This window comes from Esox lucius, chromosome 5 (genome assembly GCF_011004845.1).
Source record: "Esox lucius isolate fEsoLuc1 chromosome 5, fEsoLuc1.pri, whole genome shotgun sequence".
NCBI classification, from domain to species: domain Eukaryota; kingdom Metazoa; phylum Chordata; class Actinopteri; order Esociformes; family Esocidae; genus Esox; species Esox lucius.
The window spans coordinates 33,459,378-33,481,900 of NC_047573.1; the positions used below are offsets into that span (position 1 = coordinate 33,459,378).

At 40.1% G+C, this 22,523-nt stretch overlaps 1 protein-coding gene across 3 annotated transcripts; it reads right to left on the bottom strand.

Annotated features, from left to right (window-relative positions):
* Positions 1-42: 42 nt before the first annotated feature.
* On the bottom strand, positions 43-18,576 carry tlcd3bb (TLC domain containing 3Bb). 3 transcript variants are annotated; one of them, XM_010894287.4, is made up of 7 exons: positions 18,214-18,576; positions 15,005-15,186; positions 14,787-14,870; positions 13,682-13,904; positions 8,851-8,946; positions 7,799-7,908; positions 43-2,058 (listed from the first exon to the last, which is right to left on the bottom strand). In XM_010894287.4, exons 2-7 carry the CDS (start codon positions 15,127-15,129, stop codon positions 1,803-1,805), a joined length of 894 nt encoding a protein of 297 aa, XP_010892589.1. In that variant the 5' UTR covers positions 15,130-15,186; positions 18,214-18,576; the 3' UTR covers positions 43-1,802. The 3 variants fall into 3 exon arrangements, with proteins under 3 accessions (XP_010892589.1, XP_010892588.1, XP_010892587.1); XM_010894286.4 differs by having other exon boundaries at positions 17,929-18,576; XM_010894285.4 differs by having other exon boundaries at positions 17,968-18,575.
* Between the last annotated feature and the right edge of the window lie 3,947 nt (positions 18,577-22,523).

Below are 22,523 nucleotides of genomic sequence, written 5' to 3' on the forward strand. Positions count from 1 at the left end.
TAAAACAATGTTTTGATATATAGTAACACAGACAAGTACAAGACAGAGGAGTATATTTTATCTATGAGTAACAATGTAAGCCTTGACATAAGGCTTAGAAGCATATACGGTATGTAATACTGTAAATATGCAGTCAACTTTAAACCACAAATAAATTAAACATAAATATGTACGAATAAATTAACATATCACTGTTCATACAGAGCATCAGTTAAATGCATCACCCCCCATGACAAGAAGCAGTACACAAGCAAATGGAACAGAAATTAATACTTGGTTTTCTCCAAGTAGACAAATGAGACAGGATTACTAATATCCAATCTTCTTGCAAACACCTTTGTGGAACACCTTTTGCATGTATTGTATTTGCTTGAAGTAAAGCTTTAAGTTTGTTGGTAGGAATTCATGAACCAGGTTTTCTGAGTAAGTAGGATTTTGTGAAAACAATGTTGCAAGGAAATTAGCTCTGCACGAACAGGAACCTGAAGAAGCACAAACATAAAGGAAAGAAATTGTACATATAAAGCCTCACACAGATCTACCAGGACAGTGAATAGATCTTGGTGTGGTCAATTTATGCAAACTACTAGCTAAAATGATCATTCAAAAAGTCCCATGTTTTAAAAAAAATAATTATTTTTGGTCAGATTACAAATGTGTAACAACAGCCAATCACTGACATGTTGTGGAAATTCATAGAGCACTGTCACTTATTTACCTTCAACACCACTCTCCTACAAAAGGACTTATGTCGGGCATAGAAACCCAAAAGCCCCTACATTTTCCAATGTATTTGGTTCCTCAACACATTCAAAATTACGATCTAAAATGGAATAACATGGTTGCAAGGTGGTGGAGTCGTTTGTACACATTTAAGCAGACTTTTTAACTGCCCATAGGTAAACCGATACATGCAATTGCTACCTGAACTACTGAAGATCAATATGTATATAAAAAGTATTTTGGAAAAATTCGATTGGAGATCAGACACACAACCCAAATCAAGTGAAAATAACACTGACACGTGAATTACAATTCAGAACAACATCTCTTCACATATGTACACATGTTCAGTCCAAGGGAGAAAAATAAACAACTTTACATTTAAATAAATAAACATAAAACATACTAAACAAACAATTGGGTTAAGGGATAAGGCAGCATACCACAGTCTTATGACATAACCTTCCTTGTCCTGCAGGCGACAACAGTCCGCTGGTTACATTAGTTCGAGAGACAACGACTTACTGTACACAAGGGAAACAGATTAATAAACACTAACAAGTCAAAATACTGCTTGGCAGGTCTTGTTTTTTTTACTTCTTTGTTACTAAGCTGATTTAGGCAATTATATCTACAGCAATGTACTAAACATACCAGTATGATACATTGGTAACTCCTGCTAATTCACCTTCCACTAGGCAGACAGGATTTCATTTCATCAGCATGAGGGTGGTCTACACTCCAACACTTGCTATACTTCTTTCAGGCTAACCTCTATCCATTCTCAACATGCCCATTCGCGAGGGGATGGAAAATAGTGTCTGAAGAGGCCTTTGCTGTTCAATGTGCAAAGGCTGCCTTCAATTCCTAGATTTGCGCAAATCATAAATCTCTGTATCAGGTATAGATTCTGGCAACAAAGAGAGTACCATTTGAGGCCTTTTCTTTTTTTTGCTGCTTTCTCCGCGGTTGTGAAACTCATGTTCAGTCTCGCCTTATATTTGCCTTTCAACTTCACACGTCAAAACACTCTCCGATATACTTCCTTTCTTCCTTCTCACCCTCTCCCTACCAACTTCTCAGTGAGAGCCCGACTCCTGCTCTGTTGTGTGAGCGCTGTACCCGTTGGCGGGCTGGGATGGCGCCTTTCCGTCCGGGTCTTCCTTAGTGGCAACCGGGGGCCTCCGGGACCGGGAGGAGCCCGAGAAGAGTCGGAGGGCTCCTCGGCAGATGAGAGAGAACCAATAGACCTGGGGGGCCATGAGCAAAGCTGCGCCCAGGTTAACTTGCCATGGCACGTTGAAGGGAACCATGTAGATGGGAATGGACGTGTACCTGGATGGGGGCAGGGTTATGAAGAGAATTAACAAATGAGAAGGGTTACATATTTGCCACATCAAAACAAAAAGCACCGGCAAAGCAATAGTCCACCCATATTCAGTTGTTCTTTCTTATTTTCACCTGCTTACAGTTCAGTTTACCTAAGAGACCCTGTGCTTACATTTTCCCCAAAGTGTTTATGTTGACGTTGATGAAAGATTTGCAAGAAAGCTTGAGTTGCTTGCGCTTAACCTAAGTCTCTGAATTGGAGGGAAGACTCTTAGTGTTTGGTGCAGACATTCTAGTTTATTTGCTGTTGCCAAGGCTATAACAGCCTGGAAACTGGATGCCATTTCTAATCTCCTAGGGGTCTATAGTCTACACTTTTTTTCTTTCTGGGCAAGAATAGTCAGTTGCCCAAAACACTATTGGTCTGATTAGATTAATACAGTTCCAATATACACGTAGGTTGGTATGCTGTAGTAAAGTTAAATGTTTACCTCTTACTGTAATAACAGCAGCGGCCCAACAGTGCTAAAATGCACTGCCACGGAAAACTGAAAATGTTTATGAAATTTTTAAAAAATCCAAGTTGAGCACAGTTTACCATCACGTGCAATTTACCATTGCATGACCATCAGAGCAAAGGAACAACGTCCTGCATCTGACGTTCCGAGTATCCAGCTAGCGAGTGAGGTCAAAGAAACGGAACTGGCTGTTTCTGTGCACGTGCATGTTGTGTTGAACTTTCAGTAGGTGGCTGTGACATTGATAAAACAAAAGTAGCCATCGTCTGAGTGACAACCAAAGGATAGAAGCAAGCTAGCTAACCAACTGTCACAACTCCATAGTTACAATCAGATACAATTACCATCATGTTGGAAACATTGGAGATTCCGCGCCAACAATAAAAGTTCCGGTTTTTGTACTTTGCCTTCAAAATAAAGGTCTGCAGTGAAACGTTATATACATTTGCCAGCAACAATAAGACTTCAGATTTTCGTATTTTTCCTTAAAAATAAAAGTGTGCCGTGTGTCTATATAGTGTAGAGCTGGGTTTTCAAATTCGGTCCTGGAGGGCCGAAGCACTTTTGGTTTTTGGTTCTACCTTCTAGTTGATTGCCTTCACCTGGCATTTCAGGTCTGAATCAGTCCCATTTTATTAGTAGAGGATAAAACCAGAAATGTTTCAGACCTCAGAATTGAATAGCCCTGGTGTAGAGGTTCACGGGTTCACAAAGTTGACCACCGTCTTTCCCCCTTGACCCGATTTGCATAAATAATTTTTTTAAATGTTAGAACCATTCCGAATGGATCCGAAGAAAAACAGATCCGTTCTGAAAAGTACCGTAGAAGAAATGAAAAACAGACCCATGCCCGTTCAATCCAAAAGCGTGACTCACAAAGGAACGCAAGCGGCGGAAAATACAATACCCAAACTAACCGCACCACACTTCCGCGGCAACAAAACAGTGTACTCTTCTTCTTTTAGCTTTCCTTTTACATCTGTGAAAGATGCCTTGCCTTCCATATTCCATCAATCAAGAATAGAGTCTACCAATGTATAGCCTCCTCATTTTTCTCTCTCCAGCAGCAGCCAGTCCAGGTGATCATGTGCATACGATTTTAGTTTCAATTGACTGAAATATTTAAGATGAACTTGCTGTTATATTATTTAAGAAAACAACTGCCTTTACATTAGAAATGTGCTATTTATATTTAGTACATAGTGGATGGATCCAATCGGTCCTGTCTGTAAATACAATATTACTGCACATACCAGAGACACACCACAATTACGTCAGACCGACCCAGATCAGACAAATGTTGGATCAGACAAATGCTCGGATCTCGGAATTTCTTGAAGACTTCTAATAGTGTGTATTGTACACATTTTGTACAAAAAATATGTGGGAAAAAAATAAATGAAACAAAATTACAATTAAAATAATGATTTTCAAATATCCTGGGCGACTTTTTTGCATGTGATTTCAAGAGTCAGAGTTCCAGAATGTGATTATGATGTCACAATACATTTAATCCGCAGCTTCCCAAAAACACCACACTGCTTACTAGTTATGCATCTAATTTTAATTATATAAGTAAACTACTACTGTAGTAATACTGCATATTGAATGCATATTGAATACAATACCCAAACTGACCAAATGCATATTGAATAATTATTGACCGACCGTAAAAATGTTGTCCTTATTCTAAAGATCACAGGGCAAAAGATACTGACACACTTCACTTGTTGTATTAATTAAACATATGCTAACTATCATGCAATAGGTGGTGTGTAAATAATTTATTTACGTAATTATTCAGAAGCTCTCAAAAGTTAATGACAACGAATGAATTCCGATTCTTGCATATTTAGTAACGGACAGATACAATCAGTAAAAGAAGATTGTGTTGAGCCTTTTTCTCAAGAGCAATTACTGAGGGGGGCGCCAAAAGTAGTGCTGTAATACTGTTTAGTTTGAGCCATCGGTTTGCTCAATACTGTAGATCTGCAATTTCAGCTATTGCGTGTGAGAACCCAACCAACATAAAAAAACTGACGGGATTAACCTCACGTTAGCTATGTGCATTGAGTGCCTTTCAGATATTTGACACGAACACAGTCACCTTGCCAGCAAAGGAACACTACATACAGTACACTGCACAGCAAGCTTCTCTCATTGAATCAAATTCAAACATCTGCAAACACTGGTTGATGTTACTGGAGCTAGCAAAGGTCAGCTAACCGCTAGCTAACAAAGTGTGACCTGTAATTCAATGCAGCGAAAATGAAGATTGGTGCTTGTTATAAATGTGTCTTATTGTGTTGATTGGTAGATTTTAACTATGTTTGAACTAGTTACTGACAGTTAGCCACCAACGAAAGACTCCCTCAGATTCCCAGACACACACTGTAGTTATGTACTGTACTGTAGTGTTGTACCTGTACGATGTGCCACTGTTGAGGACTGGATCAAATCACTGTGAGGCAAAGGGCAGGGGGTCGCAATCTTTTGAAATTTAACACACTAATAAATGTCTATAATCGGCACAAGTGCTTTCATTGCATGCTATAAATGTTATTGAAATTACATAGTTTGCAGTGATATATTGGGGAGGAACAAATCAGTTTTCCTGGGATGGCAAATCTGTCCAAAGACGGACAAATGTAAATGACCATCCGCTTTCAGAGTTACTCATCTTATCACCTTTCTTTATCTTGGGTTGATAAACAAACATAGCGGCGCCCACCAACAGGTAACGTTACTTCTGGAATGTTTTTACACAATGATTTTTACCGGTAGTCAGCTCTTCCAGGAAATAGTAAGATGTTCTAGTCGCTAATATCATTTGTTTTTGTGTCAGACATTCTACACTCACCTAAAGGATTATTAGGAACACCATACTAATACTGTGTTTGACCCCCTTTCGCCTTCAGAACTGCCTTAATTCTACGTGGCATTGATTCAACAAGGTGCTGAAAGCATTCTTTAGAAATGTTGGCCCATAGTGATAGGATAGCATCTTGCAGTTGATGGAGATTTGTGGGATGCACATCCAGGGCACAAAGCTCCCGTTCCACCACATCCCAAAGATGCTCTATTGGGTTGAGATCTGGTGACTGTGGGGGCCATTTCAGTACAGTGAACTCATTGTCATGTTCAAGAAACGAATTTGAAATGATTCCAGCTTTGTGACATGGTGAATTATCCTGCTGGAAGTAGCCATCAGAGGATGGGTACATGGTGGTCATAAAGGGATGGACATGGTCAGAAACAATGCTCAGGTAGGCCGTGGCATTTAAACGATGCCCAATTGGCACTAAGGGGCCTAAAGTGTGCCAATCAAACATCCCCCACACCATTACACCACCACCACCAGCCTGCACAGTGATAACAAGGCATGATGGATCCATGTTCTCATTCTGTTTACACCAAATTCTGACTCTACCATATGAATGTCTCAACAGAAATCGAGACTCATCAGACCAGGCAACATTCTTCCAGTCTTCAACTGTCCAATTTCAACTGAGCTTGTGCAAATTGTAGCCTCTTTTTCCTATTTCTATGTTGTGGCTTCACAAATGCTTTGCTGCATACCTCGGTTGTAACGAGTGGTTATTTCAGTCAAAGTTGCTCTTCTATCAGCTTGAATCAGTCGGCCCATTCTCCTCTGACCTCTAGCATCAACAAGGCATGTTCGCCCACAGGACTGCCGCATACTGGATGATTTTCCCTTTTCACACCATTCTTTGTAAACCCTAGAAATGGTTGTGTGTGAAAATCCCAGTAACTGAGCAGATTGTGAAATACTCAGACCGGCACGTCTGGCACCAAGACAACCAAGCTCAAAATTGCTTAAATCACCTTTCTTTCCCATTCTGACATTCAGTTTGGAGTTCAGGAGATTGTCTTGACCAAGACCACACCCCTAAATACATTGAAGCAACTGCCATGTGATTGGTTGATTAGATAATTGCATTAATGAGAAATTGAACAGATGTTCCTAATAATCCTTGGTGAGTGTATGTTTATTTTAGAAAAACATGACTATAGTGTTGGCTGCCTGTTGGTATGCAAGTAACCCTTCTTGTCCCAATTTGAACACTTGTTACATCATTAATATCATAGTGTAGGTCTTCAAACAATTACAATGAAGAAAAAAGGTTATAAACAATGTTTGAGCTAAATTGGACCAGTGATTGTTGCGTCACTAGTACCTGGACGTTCGAATGGTGCATTCTAACAATACATTGTAATCCCACTCGTGTGATGGTACACATTAAAAAGGTTCATAATACACAAGTTAGAGAAAATGTAACTTATGTATTAATGAAGGTGGAGCACCTTGAGAAATGGTTAGAGCTTAAGTTATTTATTTAGAGAACATATGTACTATAAAATAATCCTATTTTGATTTGCTTGTGCTCATTAGCTTTGGAGAGGGATTGTTTAATAATTCCAACCACACTATATTTTCCATCTCCCCAATGTAATGTAGAAGGGATAATTTTTGTGGAAAAACTATTCAGTGTTGCAATGAATGTATTGTACAAAATACTCAGGAGTTTGTAAATTTACAAATATAATGTGAAATCATGAGGCACTGTGTACTACAACTAACAAAACTATATGGTCTACCCTCTCTTTAACCCCCAATGCAACACACTATACTGTACATGGAATCTCAGTAGTTAGTAGCTAGTGGCTTTAATTAGGAGACTGGTAGGCGATTCAAGAACAGTTTTAGAGAATGGTTAATTGAGAATGAGTAGTTATGTTATTATTAGGGAATGACAGTATTGTCAAATAATGTAAATAAAATTAAGCTGACAAGCAAGAGAGACTGGTGTACAGGGAGGATGTTTTGCATTTCACGCATTGAGCCTTTTGTGTCGTTGATGCCGGTGTGTCAGACCGCAACCCCTCCCCACTGCTTGGGGGGAAAAAGTAGGGGAAACACTGAGGAAAGCATTTTTTAAACTCCTTGTTCAATCAAGAATTTGACAGAGGAAACTTTGTTGAGAGCTACACTTAAGAACTTGTTTTGCAACAAGGTGAACTATTGCTTGAAAGCCAATGCCACTTTCTTCAAACCCCCTCCCAAAGAATCCTGATACAAGAGAAATAACAAAGGAAAATAATAAATCACCATGTCAGTCCTTAGTGCTCGGCATGGAAGCAGAGCGTGATAGAGGGTGAGTGACAGCCAGACAGAGAGATTAAGAGTCCAGGAGAGAGAGACCTACCTGCCATACACGTAGTAGAGGTAAGGAAAGAGGAGCACCCGACAGATGAAGAAAGTAACCAGCATAGTAGCCCCATTCACTTTGTGCAGGAGAGTGTGTTGCTGTTTGTACTGAGGAAAATGGAGGAAAGAATGGGAGAGAAAGAGAGAGACAGAGCAAGCAGTACAGATTGGTGAAAGCCAAAAAAATTGTTAATAGGCCTGTGGCTCTACTTTGCATGGATGCAGAAAAAGTGGAAAATGGAGGACAATGTATGTGTGTCATGCTTCAAGCCAAAGTGGGCTTGTATACAATGGCGTTGCTACAAGGTCAGTGAGAAGAAAATGTCATTAAACATGAATTCTGCACATGTATCTGTCTGTGGCAGCTTGCGTAGACGTTCAAGCAATGCCTGAAAACGCACCTCTAAACCATCACATCTATCTAAATCACGCAAACTATTTTTCCTTGATTTTATTCTAAATGTGTCTCATTTGCTTTATTTGTTAAAAAATTAAGCACTCAGCCTGTCCAAATTTGTAATTTTTATATGTTCAGTTTCTTCTTAACAAACATTTAAAAAACAACCTTTTCATTTAAATTGTCACATTATAGAATGATCATGTTTCTCATTTCAAATTCCAAACACCAAACTATACTGAGTGAATACATCAAGCAGTTCCTGTTGTACTTTCAGAGAACTGATATGTGTTTCTCAAAGACTCCCCACACATTGAAGTGCATGAGGAGGAGGGAATGTGTGTTGCGTGAGGGAGAGATGAGATGGACACAGATTTTGTATCCGCGGTTAAATTCTGTTATGAATACAGAGGGCTGTATTGAGAGGCGAACAGCTGGCAAGCCTTGGCTGTACTAGAGTACACTTAATACTTAAATATGTAAATTAAATATTTAAATGATATGACAGAAGTGCTGCTTAACTGGACGCACACAGACAGACAGGTGGCAAATGACAGAGCAATGAGCCACATGCAAGGAGCCGACAGTCCAATTAGGTTTCTGCTTTTAGAACTGTAAACGGTAGTGTGTGCACAAAAAGAACACATACGTACCTGGATGAGGATCTTTCCCAGACAGACCCACGGAGTGCTGAGTTCTGCCAGGAACATGACTCCCTGGAAGTAATCACCCTTGCCCTGTCGCCAGAACTGGAGGTAAAGGGAAGAGGTCAGTTGGCAGACATTCATTGAAAGTAATGTTACATCACCATTGATAGGTATTCAACAAACATTTTAGCTGGTGTAAACTAATTCTAGGGTTGCCAGTCATGTTTACTTGCAGTACATACTTTCGGTGTCCAGGGGCCGTATTCACAAAATATCTTAAGGCTAAAAGTAGCTCCTAACTTGCTGATTTAGGAGTAACTCTAAACCAGAAAAGGAACAGGGCAAGCCTAGTTCAGTCGGCCTGTGATTAGAAGAGATGAATGTTGTTGTCCCTGGCTGGTTTTGATTTGCGGTTTTCTATGTGGCAGACTGTGTCGTTAACCATTACGTTATTTATACAGTGGCTAGTGTTGGACCTGATAAGTGTCTACTGCCATGCAAAGGCAAAAGGCCAATTAAAAAAAAAAATATATAGTAATTTTTGGAACATAAAGAATCAGCTTTTTTGTGTGGACAAAAATCTTGAGTAAATGTTGTGGGGGTTTTTTTTAAATAGTGTGTCATCTTTGCCGTAAGTTACTATTTACTGCACTGGAGTTAAGTTGTAAGGCCAATGCTTATGTATTCATATCTGACATGAAAGCATTTCTGACACACACAGTAGTTTGAATGAAATGTAAAGCAAATCGTGTTGCAGTGGTGGTTTTTACAAACCTTACATTGGCTTTAAAACGCAGACACCAAGATCAATGAAATAATAATTAGGCTACAATATAGATAGATAGGAAATTTACTAAAATTACTTTTTAGCTAGCTTAGGCTTGTTGTGCGATGGCTGTAAAAGTACCGACTGGATAAATATTTGAGTGACAAAAATTGGAAAGTCTTAGAGGGGAATTGAACCAGAGTCAAAACGTTAATGATATGTAACAACGTCAGGGATATTCCCACAAGACCACAGGGCTTGCAGGGACTCAGAACAACTACACATAAGGAGAACAACTACTAAATGCAACTTTTACCTCAGCCATTAAATTTTTGCTGAAATAACATGGACAACAGAATGTTTATTAACGGAACTAGTGTACTCTTACCATAACGTAGCTACTGAATCTTGTAGCCAGCAAAGTTTTAGTCTATACTAAACAAAACCTAATGCCTAATTTGTTTTGTCTGTGGTGATGATCGAACTTCAGTTGCCTGCGAGGCAGTCCGCGTCTCTAACCATTACGCTACTTAACAATGGGTAGTCAGTCATTCACTCAGTAATAGTGATGGGAAGTTCGACTCACTTTACTGATATGGATCTTTTCGAATCGTTCAGTAAAAAGAACAAATCTTTCAACTAATTTCATCCATTTGAGTCAGCACCCCCCCTCCTGTCCTGGCGCCATGCCTCCTCTAGTCTAGCACTCCCTCAAGTAACGTTTAAATCGGGCTACACTTTTTATAAAGATGGGAATAGGAAGGAACCTTAGTACTCTAAGAGTAAATGCTACACCATGTCTTGTTTACAGCCAACCCCAAAACCATGTTCATTATGTGTATTATTAGAAGATTTAAAATGTGTTTTTTGTACAAAAAACACATAAGCGCAACTCATTGTACGGAGTCAAAATCAAGAGGCAAGATCAAGGATCAATTTAGATCTAAATAAATCCTTAGAACATAGTAATACAAGTTTATTTTTAACGTAATGATATTTATCCTATCATTGCAACTTTTAAAATGTACTAATACAACTATTTTAATCTAATAGATGATAATAGACTAAATACCTTTTTAGGTCTATTAGGCTGATAATAAATGAGAGACTCAGAGATCATTTGCCTTCCATTGTTCTCAGGTGATCCAAAGCGCCTAAAGATCCATGCATCACCGTTTATTTCATTCATTGTTCCTTCTGGTGAACAACATTCGAAGAGCCAACTTAGATGAATCATGAATCACCAAGAAGATTCATTCAAAAAGAGCAAATCGTTCGTGAACAACCCATCACTACTCAGAATTCACTCTTCTTGGCCGGCTCCGCTTACGTGGTCCAGCAAAAAAGAAATGTGTTAGTCCTAACTTTAGCACTCCTATATTTTTGTTCTAAGAATATTTCAAAATGTTTTAACGCTAAAACCAGCTCCTAAATCTGTGAAAAGTTAGGGGTGGTCAAGAGGACACTACTAAGACACAAACAATCGTAACAAGAAATCAGACAAGCCTTGTTCAGGTGGGCCACAATAAAATGTGAAACTTGTGGCTGCTCTCTTGAGAACTGAACCTGGGTCGCCCACGAGAAAGGCATTGTCATTAACCACTACACCACCAAACTGCACGCATGCCAGGCCTTCGTATAGCATATTCACATTATATTATCTTCACTCATTAACATCACACCAAGTTTGAATATTTCGTTAGACACCATTAACTAGTGTTAAACTGAGTAACGTTCTATTATGTTTACCTCCACCACAGATAGCATCCATGAACTTTATGGCTTTTGCCACCAGCTGTTTTAACAGCTTATTAGCCATTTGTGAATGAAGATAAAGTATCTATCAATATAGGTGACGATAACTAGTGATGACTATTCAAGGTTTCATTCGCGTTATTTTACCAGCAGGATATTATGCTGGCAGCACTCAGAAATTCTTTATCACAATAAAAGCCATAATTGAAAGGCAATATAGTTAACATTGTAGTCTGTGAAAAAGAAAAGACAAGAATAACATTGGAATGGACATTAAACATAAAATGTACAGAATAGATTGTTAAGAATATTAACTTAAACACTCACCTAAAGGATTATTAGGAACACCTGTTCAATTTCTCATTAATGCAATTATCTAATCAACCAATCACATGGCAGTTGCTTCAATGCATTTAGGGGTGTGGTCCTGGTCAAGACAATCTCCTGAACTCCAAACTGAATGTCAGAATGGGATTTTGAGCGTGGCATGGTTGTTGGTGCCAGACGGGCCGGTCTGAGTATTTCACAATCTGCTCAGTTACTGGGATTTTCACGCACAACCATTTCTAGGGTTTACAAAGAATGGTGTGAAAAGGGAAAAACATCCAGTATGCGGCAGTCCTGTGGGCAAAGATGCCTTGTTGATGCTAGAGGTCAGAGGAGAATGGGCCGACTGATTCAAGCTGATAGAAGAGCAACTTTGACTGAAATAACCACTCGTTACAACCAAGGTATGCAGCAAAGCATTTGTGAAGCCACAACACGCACAACCTTGAGGCGGATGGGCTACAACAGCAGAAGACCCCACCGGGTACCACTCATCTCCACTACAAATAGGAAAAAGAGGCTACAATTTGCACAAGCTCAGTTTAAATTGGACAGTTGAAGACTGGAAGAATGTTGCCTGGTCTGATGAGTCTCAATTTCTGTTGAGACATTCAGATGGTAGAGTCAGAATTTGGCGTAAACAGAATGAGAACATGGATCCATCATTCCTTGTTACCACTGTGCAGGCTGCTGGTGGTGGTGCAATGGTGTGGGGGATGTTTTCTTGGCACACTTTAGGCCCCTTAGTGCCAATTGGGCATTGTTTAAATGCCACGGCCTACCTGAGCATTGTTTCTGACCATGTCCATCCCTTTATGACCACCATGTACCCATCCTCTGATGGCTTCTTCCAGCAGGATAATGCACCATGTCACAAAGCTTGAATCATTTCAAATACGTTTCTTGAATATGACAATGAGTTCACTGTACTGAAATGGCCCCCACAGTCACCAGATCTCAACCTAATAGAGCATCTTTGGGATGTGGTGGAACGGGAGCTTTGTGCCCTGGATGTGCATCCCACAAATCTCCATCAACTGCAAGATGCTATCCTATCAATATGGGCCAACATTTCTAAAGAATGCTTTCAGCACCTTGTTGAAACAATGCCACGTAGAATTAAGGCAGTTCTGAAGGCGAAAGGAGGTCAAACACAGTATTAGTATGGTGTTCCTAATAATCCTTTAGGTGAGTGTATAGTACAATGATGACTTTTATTTTGAAAAAGAAAATCTGAGTTAGCACTGCTAGCATAATATCCTGCTGCTAAAAGAATGGTAATGAAGCCTCGATTGGCCATCACTAACGATAACTGACTTTTTTGTCAAGTGAAAAGAGGAGAGAATCGTGAAGCCAGCAAAGTTTTTGTCTATCCTGAACAAATCCTAATATCCACAAGAACCGTTTTATTTTAGGCTTCCTATTACAGTGGGGCAAAAAAGTATTTAGTCAGCCACCAATTGTGCAGGTTTTCCCACTTAAAAAGAGGCCTATAATTTTCATTCAACTATGAGAGACAAAATGTGGAGAAAAAAATCCAGAAAATCACATTTTCTCATTTTGTACTTACTTTACTTATGTACTTGCTCATTTTCATACTTTATTTTAATATGACACATCGTTCTACAGTATCATTATAATGAATTCACTGACAGAAACCTATCAGCCAATCAACTGTGGGCATAGTAAGTAGGCTTGTTCTGGAACAGGACATCATCCATAGCAACAGGGTCAATCCCACCCTTTCTCCTAGTTTAAGACACTATTTTATAGTCCAAATGAATCTCTCTAATCTAAAAGAGTCTTTGGTAGGACTTGTCCGTGAATTGAACTTCCAGCAATCCAATACCTGGGCAGACACTTCATCCACACTGCCACTCAGTCACTTACTCCATCAATCTCCTATTCACCCCCTCACTCACCAAACCGCCCCCTCACTCAACCAAGCACTTGTTTTTTTCCAGCATTGTTTTGTTGGTTAATAGTTACCACGGAGATGGGGAAGCACACGGTGACCATGACGACGTGGTGGAGCACCATCAGGAATTCTCGGCGGAGGTAGCTCGTCAGCGCCGCACTGAGCGGTTTGGCACCTGTGTCCACTTCATGACCCTTGACACGCAGCTTGTACCAGTAGCACATAAACATTGCGTAGATGTCGTACACAAAGTAGGGAACGGCAAACAAGATGTAGGCTTTAGTCAGCCAATGCCTAAAATAGAGAATAATAAGATAACCCATAGGGTTAGAAGTTAGTTTATAGGTAATGGTTAGTGTTAGAGGTAAAGGTGAGAGGTTATCGTTCTAGCTACAGGTTAAGATTAGAGGTTACCAGTGTAGGGTAGTCAGATACAAGAAGAAAACAAGAAAAACAAACTTGGACTTGGTTATAATACACAACTGCTTATAATACACAAGATAGCTGGATAGGATGTGTATTTGGGATTTTATTTACTCACTGGTGAAGAACAATTTCCTCAAATTACCACTGTCAGGTGCTTTAAGCACTTATTTGTATGGTCAATGAAGAAAAAAGGGAACATTCATGAAAATAAATGGAATAAAAGCCCACATCCTGAATATGGTAAATTGATTAGCTACATTAATGACTGTGTTGTTGCTTTAACCTGTGTATCCAGACTATTCTGGTCTGCAATAAAATATTGCACAAATGCTTGCTTTTCATTTCTCTTCACACGCGATTATGTAGTTGACGTCAGCTTTTTTTTCCTGTCTCTTTCTGGGTCGTGACTTGTGTTCATTGAGTCTAATATCCTCTGTCTCTTTCTGTTTCATGACTCATGTTCATCAAGTCTGATATCTGTCTCTTTCTGGATCGTGACTCAGGTTCATTAAGTTTGTTATTCTCTGTCTCGTTCTTGGTCGCGACTTGTGTTCAATGGCCAGGAAACAATTATATATTAATGATAAATTAAAATAACAGGTTCCTGATGAAAGAGTCATCCAGCTGTATTTTTCAGTTTTGATGCCTAATCAACTCAACCCTGTTGTGTTTTGCCACCCAACTGATTTTACAGACCAAGCTTAAAACTAACAACAATAGTTACAAAGACAAACAAATTCCTGAACTTACTGATCCTCGATGATGTCATCACAGGAGGAGGCAATGATGTAGCCAGCAGAGGAGGCCATGATCGCCTGAACCGAGGACACCAACCTGAGAGATCCCGCAATAAAAATTCAACATTAACATTGTCCAAATTGTAATACATAAGCCATCATCAAAAGTAATTAAAATAAGTTCACACAAACAGAATGTATTCCTCTAGAATACAATAAATCAGTGCTCACCTGGCCGACACTATGACCGCATCACCTTCGCTCCACCTCAGTGCGGGGATATACTTGAGGCATTGCTTGGACAGCACAAACAGGCCTGGGAAGAAGACTGACCCAGCTGCCAGGATGGTCAACATGGTTCCACACTTTAGACTCAGGGGCAAATTTCTTGCTCTTAGAGTTCTCTCTTCTCTCTGTAAATGGAAGCACTGACATCAAAAGGCAACTCTGCACAATTTCAAAATTTGCTTACCAATGCACCAATCTTAGTTTCCTCTCTTTTTATCAGATGAAGCCCTGTGCATTCTATGTTGATTGTAGAATACACAAGAAAGGGAGTGTTTCAGCAAAAATAGAAGTGTGCAGTGTAGACAGCATTTGTCATATGCATGGGGTAGGGGGAATTAGTGTGTCTGGGTGGTGGTAATGACATTGAGGATAGGGTGAGACTGCTGAGTGATTTTCATAGATAATGAAGCACATTGTGCTACACGGGCATCTAAGGTCATAACTACCCATATCACTACCCACTCAGGCCTAAGGTTAGCGCTTTGGTCCTAAATTAAGCATGGTTACTCTCACTACATGTAACATAGATGTTTTTTGGGACCTCCTTTTCTGAATATTTTACAACTGGTCTGGATGGTACCACCCCGTTTCCAAAAAAGTTGGTATGCTGCGTAAAATGCAAATATAAACAGAATCCAATGATGTGCAAATAATGTATCGCTATATTTAATTGAAAATAGTACAAAGACCACATATCAAATGTTGAAACTAGGAAATGTTATTGTTTTTGGAAAAATACATGTCCATTTCGAATTTGATGCCAGCAACACGTTTCAAAAAAGTTGTGACAGAGGCATGTTTACCACTGTGTTGCATCACCTCTTCTTTTAACAACACTCTGTAAGCATTTGACTGAGTTCAATTGCTGTAGTTTGGAAAATGAAATGGATTCCCATTCTTTCTTGATATAGGATTGCAGCTGCTCAACGATTCAGGGTCTCGTTTGTCTTATTTTTCCTTTCATAATGCACCAAATGTTTTCAATAGGGGACAGGTCTGGACTGCAGGACATATAATGTTCAGTATTAATGGTGCCTTCACACATGTGCAAATCTCCCACGCCATGTGCACTTATGCACCCCCATACCATCACAGATACTTGCATTTCTGGGATTTCTTTGAATCTTTTAATGATATTATGTACCATAGATTATGAGATCCTCAAACTCTTTGCAATTGAACCACTCCCCATCCTCACTTCTGACAGACCCATCCTCTCTGGAATGATCTTTTAATACCCAATCATGTTACTGACCTGTTGCCAATTGACCTAATTAGTTGGGTGATATTCCAGAAGGTTTAGTTTTATAGCATTACATGACTTTTCCAGTCTTTTGTTGCCTCTGTAACAAGGAACAATAAAATGTCTCTTTGTACTATTACAAATAGTAATATATTGAATATCTCTCTTTGTATTATGTTATATTGAAAATATGGTTTAAATGATTTGCAATCATTGCAATCTATTTTTATTTACATTTCATGCAGCATCCCAACAATTTTGGAAACAGGCTTGTAAAAAGTGCCCAGTTTATAATATACAGTTAACTCGTAACTAAATAATGTTGTTGATTTTCTGAAGCTATAATGGGCAAAAATCATCATAAAGGCCAGTAAATGGCATATAATAAGAGAAAAGACGCTAATATTTGTGTATCCGGTTTAGTTATATTCTGAGTGTTGTTGAGTAAGCATTCATGGGTGCACAATCTTTAACATAGGCTGTACAGTACATTGTCATTTCTTTAAACGAATTACTTTTATTTTGAAGGCCTAGGAGAAGCTTGGAATAGCTTCTTCCACGAGGATCATTTAATGTTACAGGACCAAAACAACTGAGAAGTTTAGCATTAAGGGTTAGTTGAAATGTACCCACTTTACTATTAGCTTTGTGCGTCTACGTCGTATCGCTGAATCTACCTTCAAATTATATTTTAATATCTACATTTTTTAGACGTATGAGATGTTCATGTGCCTGTTAAATTTACTAGCGGCCAATCCCTACATGTATAAAAAATCTCGTTGGAAATGTTAATAGCCCAAGTACTGCTAGCTATCCAGGCTAATGACTTGAATGCTACCTTCCTGCTAATTTATTTAGACAACTAGCTATTGTAGTTTCCTATTAAGTTAATTTAGGTTATTTCACAACCCTTAAAACTAGCTGTCCTTTCAAAATATTACCACTTACGTTCATCACAGCTAATGTACTCCAGTAGCTGTATACCAATAAGCAGCTTAACTAGAGCTAGCTATTTAATTAATGTTACCTAATAACTAAGTCGAATTCATATACGAGCAGTCAGATTTTATAGGAAATATGTGTCAGTGCCGTACACTCTCACGTGGCAAAATATAGTAGCTAAACAGGGTGGTATCAGACAGGGAGAGAGCAAACAATTGTTAGCTGCAATAGAATTGAGTTTGCAGAGCGACAAGAACAGACTTAAACGACAATTAAGTCTTCCAGAGAGTACCTACTGTATCAACAAAAAAGATTGGCGGTAGCACAGAATAGAGTAACTAACCAGATATTTAGCTATTTGTTTGAACAGCTAGCTATGTACAGTAGTAACTTATCTGTAGCTTATCACTGACAAGCTAGCAATATGGAGCTAGCAGATAGCTAACAATGCCCGTTTAGCGAGTGTGTTTTTAAACCAGCAGTAAAAACACAACCATGTTCGAAAAACAAGTTAAGTAATTGACGTTAGCTAACATTAACGTTACGTTAACAGACGTGACCATTAGCTTCAGTAGTACAGTAGCTAGTTTAATCCTGGCAACAATACATAAAACTAGTAACATTAGCGGTGTGTAGCTAACGTTAGCAACTTTGCTAACAGAAACATGCTAATGTTAGCTACCTAATTCGAAATTATGGAAGGCAAGGAGATTTACAGTACATCGAGATTTTGCTGTCGGATCAACGGCCTGTCGACACTCGTGTCATGGAGAAAGCGATTAACGAAGTCCCGGTGCCCGCTTGGATAATCCACATGTTCTAACGTTAGCTGTAAGATACTATGGCCCCAATAATAGGTTGTAACGATGAAGTGCTGCGTGAAGGCTTTTATAATTCCGCTAACATTAGCAATTGTTCCTACTAGCGATAGTTTCACAGATTTCTACTGTCAAAAAAAAAAACTAACTGGCTCCAGATGTTGACTTCTAGCACATTGCTGCAGGATGGATCATGATCAGGTTGACAAAAAACTGGCCCCTCTTCAGTTATGCAGATAACCAAACCAACATAAACGTGTGGTCCGACAGGCTAAAGTAGCTTTGCAGCCTAAGCCAAGCTTGTTAGTCTCTTGACGTCAACGCCGTTTCGTGCTAGCAGCGCTACAGGGACCTATAAAATGACTGTGGTTCAGTCCAAACCCATTTATTTTATGGGTACACGGCCAGGTCTTGCGTTTTAGCGTTTGCAACAAGAGCTGACGATTTATCTAATAGCAAACAATTGCACATGTAGTGTCCTTAGGGACTCTTGTCCGTGGTTCTAGATCAATTTAACCTTTCACCGCCAGCGCTTTATTTCAGTCTTCTGACAGGATTCAGGAATTAATGTCTCCAGTAGGCCTAAATGTTGCCAATTTTGGATTTACAGATGATTTGTTGGTTCATTACCATTACCCCCCTTTTTGTTGGTAGTTTAGATACAAAATACAAAAAGATATGTAAAATAAGTGTGTTGTATGGCCTGTATGGAAGTATAAAAACAGATACAATGATTTATGTGAATGCATTAACGAACAACCCAGTTGCTACTCACAATCAACTTCATCATACAACAACATGATTCACCTTAGTTGCTTTTGCAAACAACAAAGCAAAATACATTCATGAAATGTATAGGTTACTATCAGGACCTTGGAGAGCAACCACAGCGACGCGCTGACCTTTATTTAAGAACCACCACGGACGGAGAGCGCCACTCGCTGTTATGTCAATGTGTATGAACCGCACACTAGCAAATTTGTACTCACCTGTCATGGCTTGCTGGTCTGATTTTTGTTTTGTTAAAGGGTGAAGTATATTGAAGGGCATTCTAATCTATAAGGGAGGCAAGTATTTTAACTTTTGCAAGCAAATTATCATACAATGCACTGTTGTAAACACATTTATGGTCACAAAAGGTCATCTGAGGTCGTTTTTTTTCTGATGTTGCCGACCCATATTTTGCCTATCACAGTATCTACCCCAAACATAACTTTTATGAATACCTCCAACTTGCCAGATACTGCTGTAGTATCTAGAATAGGGATATTCTGACTTTGCTGACCACTCACATTATCAGTACAGAGGATTTGCATTAAATTAATTTGTATAGGGGTGCACTGATCTGTTAAACAGTTATTGTTAAAACAGTTATTTTAGCATTTTTGACCTTTAAATGACATTTTAGTATCAGATAACATGATTCCACTGGAGTAGTAATGAGAGATCAACCCATGTATGTAACTTTTTTTTAAAACATTGCATGCAAAGATATTGTAGTACTGAGTTTATTGACAAAAAATATGTTAAAAATCATCCCCTTGTCCTGATGACATTTGCATGGTAATCAACACTGTCAGGGACGACATTTACTTGGTTACTGCTAAGCAGCGGTAAGCCTAAACAAAATATAGACCTTATTTATAAAGATTCTCAAATTAATTATTTAATGTTTAAGCCTTGATTGTGTTGCTAGCTGATTAGCGGCTGGAACTCCTCAGTTGAGGGAAGGCATCATCAGCAAGTATTTTCTGGTCTTATCCTGCACTAGTGACTCCCTCGTGCTGGGAAGTGGAAGCTAACTGAAGTCATCAGGGAAGTTATCAAGTTTCAAGGTTCATTTGTCAAATGCACCGAACTACACAGCATCATCCTGCACAATGAAATTCTTATGATGTGGCACCTAAAAATTACATAGTGAGAAATAAGAAGAAAAATATATAAGCAGGAATATAGTGAAAAAAGTGGCAGCCGTAATCGTCAGGAAGCAACTTGATCTGACACGCAACCAGAAGGACAGTGGACAGGGACAGCTACCAATCAATTGGGGCTACCAAGCTTCGGACATGGCCTTCATAGCCTATTAGAACCCTACCAGAAATTGTCGGCTGGATAGCCATTGGCTCAATCGGCAAACTTGAACAACCACTCCTAATATACCCCTTCCCTGTACTGCACCTCAAAGAATAACCCATCCCCATAAAAGCGTTTTGTGGGGGGGTTCAATCAGTTTGTTTGTTTGCGGTTTTTCTTTTTGTTTTCCCTGCACTAACCCGGTCAAGATGAGTCAGGGTGGGTACGATGAGGGGCTGGAGGCCCGGGCTAGAGGATAGACTCCGCCCCCATGGACAGATAGCCGGATTGGTAACAGCGTTCGACAGGGTGATGCCTCCCCTTACTGACCGTGTGGAATCTAGTCACACCTAGGTATGAGAACTCCGAAGAGCCTTACCTGACAAGTATGAGGGTAATCCAGAGGGTTGTCATGGTTTCCTTCTGCAATGTGAATTGTACTTTGGAGATCAGCTGTACACTGATCACGAGAAGGTACCCACAATGATCACACACTTGGCTGGGCGCACACTCTAATGGGCAATGGTGCTATGGGACAGCGTGTATGGGAAGTTAAGGTTGTTTCATCACTCAGTTCCAAGCTGTGTTTGACTGTACTGCAGAGGGGCAGGATGGGGGGCGAGTGGCATGGAGCATGTGGCCCATGTCCGTGCTGTTCTACAACGTCTGGTCGACCACCAGCTACATGGAGGAAAAATAATATTTGATCCCCTGCTGATTTTGTATGTTTGCCCACTGACAGAGAAATTATCAGTCTATAATTTTAATGTTAGGTTTATTTGAACAGTGAGAGACAGAATAACAACAAAACAATCCAGAAAAATGCATGTCAAAAATGTTATGAATTGATTTGCATTTTAATGAGTGAAATAAGTATTTGATCCTCTCTCAGTCAGAAAGATTTATTTATATTATGGAAACATTATGCTTTGGGGGTGTTTTTCTGCTAAGGGGACAGGACCACTTCACTGCATCAAAGGGACGATGGACGGGGCCATGTACCGTCAAATCTTGGGTGAGATTTGACGGTACATCAATTCCCTCAGCCAGTGCATTGAAAATGGGTTGTGGATGATTTTCAAGATGGAAAATGACCCAAAATACATGGCCATGGCAAAAGCATTGGCTCAAGAAGAAGCACATTAAGGTCCTGGAGTGGCCTAGCCAGTCTGCAGACCTTAATACCATGGAAAATCTGTGGAGGGTGTAGAAGGTTCCTGTTACCAAACGTCAGCCACAAAATGATTTGGAGAAGATCTGCAAAGAGCAGTGGGACAAAATCCCTCCTGAGATGTGTGCAAACCTGGTGGTCAACTACAAGAAACATCTGATCTCTGTTAATGCCAACAAGGGTTTTGCCACCAAGTACTAAGTCATGTTTTGCAGAGGGGTCGAATACTTATTTCACTCATTAAAAAATAATAAAATCCATTTATAACATTTGTGACATGCGTTTTTCTGGATTTTTTTGTTGTTACTCTGTCTCTCACTGTTCAAATTGTAGACTGATAATTTCTTTGTCAGTGGGCAAATGTACAAAATCAGCAGGGGATCAAATAATTTTTTCCCTCACTGTATACATAAAGGGTGAGAAGTGCTCCTTCCACCACTCCACCGTCTCCTTCCTGGGGTACCATATCAATCTGGAGGGCGTCCAGATGGAGGAGCTGAAGGTGGAGGCGATGAGGTCGTGGCCAGTCCCCAAGATCATCAAGGAACTGCAGAGCTTCATCTGGTTTGCCACCTTTTTATCAAGTTCATCAGGGGATTCAGCACCATCGCCTCATGTCACTGCTGAAAGGCCAACCACAGTGTCTCCACTGGGCCCCAGAAGCAGAGAAGGCCTTCCTTGACCTGAAGGGCAGATTCACCACCACTCCCCTGCTGCGCAATCTAGACATGCTCAAGCCCTTCACGTTCGAGGTGGACACGTCCAAGATCGGGGTGGGGGCGGTCCTCTCCCAGACTCCACCCCTGTGTCTACTTCTCCAGGAAGCTGACTGCTGTGGAGAGGAACTACAACGTGGGTGACCATGAGCGGTGAAGTTAGCACTGGAGGAGTGGAGACACAGGATCGACGGCGCCCGGGAGCCGTTCACTGTCCAGACAGACCATCAGAACTTAGAATATGTCAGGGCTACACGGCGCCTCTACTCCCGCCAGGACACTGTTCATTTCTAGTTCACCCTGACATACCGAACAGACACGAAGAACGTCAGGGCAGACACACTATTCCCCCATACATGACCAGAGAGCAGAACTTCCTAGGGACACGCCCATCCTGCCCCCCTCAAGCATCGGGTAGGGAGACAGGACCCCGCACCACCAACGTTCCCTTCCGGACAAGACCTACGTGCCCTGGAGTGTGCGGAGCCCGTTGGTGACC

Bases quoted from the DNA above. Each gene is read 5' to 3' on its own strand.
- tlcd3bb (XM_010894287.4), bottom strand. From the start codon at position 15,129: ATGTTGACCATCCTGGCAGCTGGGTCAGTCTTCTTCCCAGGCCTGTTT. The intron at 14,871-15,004 runs GTGAGCACTGAT...GGGATCTCTCAG, and splicing joins GCGGTCATAGTGTCGGCCAG to GTTGGTGTCCTCGGTTCAGG. The intron at 13,905-14,786 runs GTAAGTTCAGGA...TCTCTATTTTAG, and splicing joins GATGACATCATCGAGGATCA to GCATTGGCTGACTAAAGCCT.